The sequence below is a fragment of the Plectropomus leopardus genome, unplaced genomic scaffold (assembly GCF_008729295.1).
Source record: "Plectropomus leopardus isolate mb unplaced genomic scaffold, YSFRI_Pleo_2.0 unplaced_scaffold2592, whole genome shotgun sequence".
Classification (NCBI taxonomy): Eukaryota; Metazoa; Chordata; class Actinopteri; order Perciformes; family Serranidae; genus Plectropomus; species Plectropomus leopardus.
The window spans coordinates 1-5,826 of record NW_024628179.1 but is presented as its reverse complement, the minus strand read 5'-3'; the positions used below and the strand labels follow the sequence as shown (position 1 = coordinate 5,826).

At 40.5% G+C, this 5,826-nt stretch overlaps 1 protein-coding gene across 1 annotated transcript; it reads right to left on the bottom strand.

Moving 5' to 3' along the window:
• Positions 1 to 1,689: 1,689 nt before the first annotated feature.
• LOC121966796 (coiled-coil domain-containing protein 80-like) lies at positions 1,690 to 5,654 on the bottom strand. The gene is made up of 3 exons (XM_042516861.1): positions 5,520 to 5,654; positions 3,608 to 3,759; positions 1,690 to 1,844 (listed from the first exon to the last, which is right to left on the bottom strand). The coding sequence occupies exons 1-3, from the start codon at positions 5,640 to 5,642 to the stop codon at positions 1,691 to 1,693; spliced, it is 429 nt and encodes a 142-aa protein (XP_042372795.1). The 5' UTR covers positions 5,643 to 5,654; the 3' UTR covers position 1,690.
• Between the last annotated feature and the right edge of the window lie 172 nt (positions 5,655 to 5,826).

Below are 5,826 nucleotides of genomic sequence, written 5' to 3'. Positions count from 1 at the left end.
GAAATCTGGAATTCCTATAAACAAGATGGGAACATGAGGTTCACGTAGGGGAGAAACTCCAGATGTCAGCATTCATTTGGTTTCACTGAGCAGTGAAGTTCACTGTGTGCTATTTAAGGTTTACATCTATCTAGCATCAATCTGTCAGACACGCCAGGTTGTTGAGATTTGCAAAGTCGAGATCAAAGTCTCTTTTTTTTAGACATACAGTAATAACATTAAAGTAAGTGTGGAAAAGCTGACTAACTGGCAGAGTGAAAAGGCCGTCCCAGAGAAGGAGAAGAGCTTGTTAGCCTCCAGTCATAACACAACAGCTGTTTTGTCATCTGGGATCCCTCTGCATGTCCCTCCGTGCACATACACACATGCACACACACACTGAAAATATCTGGAGGGCTGCAGTAAACAAAAACATCACGTGTAATCAACTTCTTCATGAGACCAAACAGATTCATAAGTGGTCTAAAAAAAGCTTTGGCAGGCAGTGACAGGACGCAGGCCTGGGTGAAGTTTGGGTCATGAAATATCAGGCATTTAGTGAAAAAAGTACAGAGAAAACTCAGATGAGAGATTCGATTTTGGTCAGTTGCAATCACTCAAAATCTGCATCTACGTTTTCTCTTCTAGGTAGGTCTTTTTCTGGGGAGTTTGGCTTTCTTTTTTGTTTGTTAGTTTGTTTCTGGCTGCAGCAACAGGAAATAGTTTGGCGCACAGAAAGTGTAGTCAGTGGGAGCGGAGCCACTCTTGCTGAGCACACACAGAAAGGAAACAGAAAACAGCGGCACGAATTTTTCACAGCAGTGGACGCACTGATGAAGGGAACACTTATCAGCAAAAATGACACCAAAATATAAACACAAGAGCAAAACATAAACCACTTTAAAGGTAATAAAAAAATAAAGTGACTCACTCTGGGAATTGTTTTTGTACTTTTAGTATCTATAATGTGCCAGAGCGCATAAAACAGCATCAGAATAGAGCTTGTTTATCAAAAAAAAACCACACCCGCCGACAGAGGTCCTAGCCAAGACCCTCATGTCCTAAAATCTGTAAAATGTCCTAAAATCCTACAAACATCCTAAAACCTAAGAGACATCCTAAAATCCAACAAATGTCCTAAAATCCCAGAAAAGTCAAAAAATCCTCGAAAATGTCACAAAATCCCACAAGTGTCTTAAAATCTAAGCAACATCAGAAAATCCAAAAAAACGACCTAAAATCCTATAAACACCCTAAAAGCCTGGAAATGTCCTTGAATAAATCTTAAACAAGAGAAATTTCCTAAAATCTAGAAACACCCTAAAATCTGAGAAATGTCCTAATATCCTATATATAGAAAAGTCCTAAAACCCAAGAAATGTCCTAAAATTTTAGAAATGTCCTGAAATTTAAGAATTGCCTAAAATCCTAGAAACATCCAAAAATCAGAGGCACACGAAAATGCAAGAAAGGCCCTTAAATCCGAGAATAGTCTTAAAACCCTAGAAACGCCCTAAAATCTTAAAAATGTCCTAAAATCCTAGAAACATCCGAAAATCAGAGGTACACGAAAAAAATCCTTGAAACATGTTTGGGGCCGCTGTGACTGGCCCCTGACCTCCTGTCATTTTACAAAAGTGACCTCCAAACTAAGCAGGTTGAGTTTCCCCTCTGCAAAGTTTCTTTACAGGAAAGTGAGTTATCTGATGAGTCACAGGTCGGATTTGGAGTGACGTGACGGGTTAATTTCGGGTGACTCACCGAGGTTGCAGGCCTGGCTGGTGAGGGCGTAGAGCTGCTGCTGGTAGGCCCACTCCTCGTCGTTGGGGGCGGAGATGATGAACAGGCGACGTCTCCAGCGGAACCTGCAATCACAGAAAATCTCAGCCCGCATTTAAGTGGCACTTTGGTGCGGCGGTGAAAGCGCCGTGCTGGGACGAGGCGTTTGCGCTCATACACCAACATATACCCATACCATTACTGCCAGACGGTGACAACCCCGAATTATGGTCAAAAACCTGCCAGATCTCAGCGCTGCGATCTGGAGCTGAAATTCAGGTCTCCATGGTAACAAAAGACAGGCTGTCTGGTTTCCACATCTCGGGGAGATATGTGACTGCAATGATTCAGCCTTGAGGTACTTGTTTTTGTTGTTGCTTTTTATATCTGTGGAACACACAAACAGGCTGCCGCGTTCTGCTGCTTATAAACGCTGTACATTTTGGTCCAGCTGATTACTGAGCAAAGAAACAGCTGTTTGATGGGAGCGGAGACAGCCTGCTGGGACCGTCCAATAACCCCGACGACCAACTCAGAAAAACACCTCACTAAGACAATAGCTACAATTCAAGGAGATTTTAAGTCCAAGGTCAACTCCAATGAAGAGATATTCTCATAAAATATGCCCTTTCAGGTGGTAGTTAGTTGTTTTATTCACATTAAAATGAATAATATATGACATACTCTTGATGCTTAAAAAGTAACTTTGGCATTTTTCAACCTGAACCCCTTTTCCCATGTTTTTGTGTCTAAATGAGTGTATAACTCATTCTGACACTGATACAGTACTGAGCGACTGCAGCCAGCAGCCGTGAAACAGGCTGCAACGTAACCACATGGGGCATTTGTGCATCGTCAGTCTATAAAGGGCTGGACCCCAAAATTTGGCTATTTGAACATTCGTTGATTGGGTAGGTGTTTAATTTATGGGATTCTGATCCCTAAATATATCCTGATCTGTTGTTGTTTGATGTTGTTTTGTGTTATAATACATGTTATGTTATGTTATGTTATGTTATGTTATGTTATGTTATGTTATGTTATAATACATGTTTTGTTTTGTTTTTGCAGAGGACAAATGTAATTTCAATGTTCATAAGACAAAATAAACAACTTAATACATCTTAAATGTTAGTATTCTTGTGGTTTTTATGCTCTGCCTCTGTTTCAAAGGGCCTTGTCAGGTTATTATAAGTACTTTGCAGGTCTATAATAATTTGACCATGATAATTAAAACGGTACTTTTGTGTACTGTAACAAAAAGTGTATAGACAGGTCATTGAACCCAACACCTTGGGAGTTTGGAATGCCTTTAATCAGTCCCTCCAGGATTTCATGATGATGCGATCACAAGTCATGCAAATTCAGGCAGTCCCCGTGAATTCTGCACAGCCTTGAAAGTTTTGTAAAATCACAGCACCATTGACTCATTTCATTGTGCAGATGCATACAGTGTATTGATCCACTCAGCCTCTCTCTCTCTCTCACTGCTTATCATGATGCTGCTGTTGCACCTGTCACACACAGTAGCTGTGTTTCCATGCACACTTTTTCACAATCCGATTGAAGATATCGGGTCAACTGTTTACGTGGGATGTCCTCTGATACGATCTGACTGTGTGACAAAAATTCTGAATATTTTAAGTTGACAGGGCTGCCAAGTCTCGCACTGATCATGAGACACGCGGTATTGACACTTTTCACACACTCTCATGCCAAAAGCGCATTTTTTTGCAGTGAAAAATAAATAACAGCAGCACAGCTCTTTCTCCCTCTAGTGTCTGTCATGTTGGGTGTCCACATACTTTTGGCCGTGTAGTGTATTTATAACTTTTCGAAACAATTTTACCTGGACAGGAAGTTCTCCAGCGATCTGGGCTTGTCCTCTTTCTTACAGACGACTCCGTCTCTCTTCTGCTGCTCCATCTCTCGGATGCGGGACGAGAAGGTGTCGATGTAGTCGAAAACGGCCTTCATGGCGATGGGAACCTCGTAGGATTGCTGACAGAAGAACATCGACAGGAACCAGTTATACACAGTTATTCCAAAATGTGGTGAAGTCGCAGGATGAATAAATCAACATGGCCGCGAGAGGAAATCTGGAAATGACAGAGAGGATTTTTAAAAAATAGAGTTTCGATGCTTTAAACAATGGCGAAACTGTTTCCAATAAAGCCACAGAGTTTTGTAACATGTTGGTCGACGTGCGGTGGCTTTTTTTTCCACATCAAAACATTCTTCATACGAAGTTCTGGGAAACAGCACAAGACTTACTGCCGAAACATAACACAGCATCCCAGCTAATTTACAAAATGTTCAACAATCTCAGCATGAAAATGTAAGTCAGCCACACACACACACACACACACACACACACACACACACACACACACACACACACACACACACACTCACACCTTCCTCGGGTTGTGCTGAATCTGCTGCACGGCTCCTTTTCACACCTCCCTCCACTCGCTCGCTCTGCCACTTTCTGTCTCATACCCACACCCACATCCGTGTGCGTCCACAGCCTGCCGTGTCTCTGTCTCTGTCAGCACGGAGCTGAACACTGGCCTCTTTGATGAATCCGTCCAAAAACAGCCCCGTCATTTACCCTGGCATGCACACACACATACACACGCACACAGGTGTGGGGCAAATGTCATGTTGTGTGAATTAAAACAGTGTTTTAGAGAAGGCAGCGTGCCGGCGCTGCGAGGACAGGTCAGTCCACCTTCAAAGACAGACACGAGATGAAAGTGTTGGACAGCAGGGTGGCGAGCCTGTAAACACAGAGCGGAGACGGACCAAACAGCGGTGCCGCGAATAAAACAGGAAAACAGCTAATTTAAGAGCGAGACCTTGGAGGGAACGGTTATTCAAGTTATGTTCAGACCGTTAACCCCTTAAAGTCCTCACTAAGGAAAAAGCAATGGAAATTTATTTTCTTTGCATTTTTATTTCTTTGGAACTTTAATTACAAAAATCAACTTTTTTTTTTTTAAAAAAATAACTAAAGTAAATTAAAAATTATTTTTTTTTTTTTTTTTTTTTTTTTTGTTTTGTTTTAAACAAATCACATTAGTAAAGCACAGTATTACAGATTTGTGGTTTTTTTTTGTTTGTTTTTTGAGCAGAGAGCATTCCCTTTACCAAACAGTTAGGATGGCCCTTTATGGTAAAACAAAAACAGAAAAAACAAAATTACCAATCATTTACTGTTATAATATTTGTAATATGTTAGTATACCAACATGTGTCCATTTGTGATCGAGGAATTAGGAGTATTACCAGTACTTGTATTATTTTCACATATGTTTTCAAAATATTTACCACTAAATATCCTTGAAAACATCTCAGAAATGGTGGAAAAAATTATTTAATTTCTTTCATTAAAAATATGATGGAATAACATTAAATATATGTCATTAGCAAAACTGAATATTAAGCCTTTTATTATTTAAGAAATGTAAATTTATTATCTCAGTATTACTACCTTTACCATAAAAGGCCATCTTAAACACACAGTTTAAGATGGTAATAAAACTATATTCACAAAATGATTTTACCATTTAACCCTAACCCTAACACCAACCAAAGACGTGCTGGATGAAAAAGCGAAGGCGGGGGAACATTAGGCCAAGTCAGTCCTCCAAATTCAGGTAGATCATGGAGAAGCCTCTGAAAAGGACAGACCTCGACATGTTTAGGTCTGTTCCAGCTCCTGAGTTTGGGACGCAGCTGCAGAGAGCGAGTCCTTACCTTGACTCTCATGTCCGAGTCGGTGAGGACCATGTAGAAGTCATCGTGTGTCATGCTGAACTCTTTCCTCAGCTCTGTGATCAGATCCTGGTTCACCAGGTCCTCCTGACGAAGACCTTTCATAGGCTTGTCATTTTCTGAAGAAACAGACATTGGGACATTTGTTAATTCACTCTATTTCATTGTTAATTAACCCTCTGAAGCCCGAGAAAATGATTTTTATTTCTTTAAAAGACAACAGGGGTAATGGTCAAAGACATGGTCAAAAACTCACAAAATAATTGTAAAAAAGTTACAAGAGGATTAC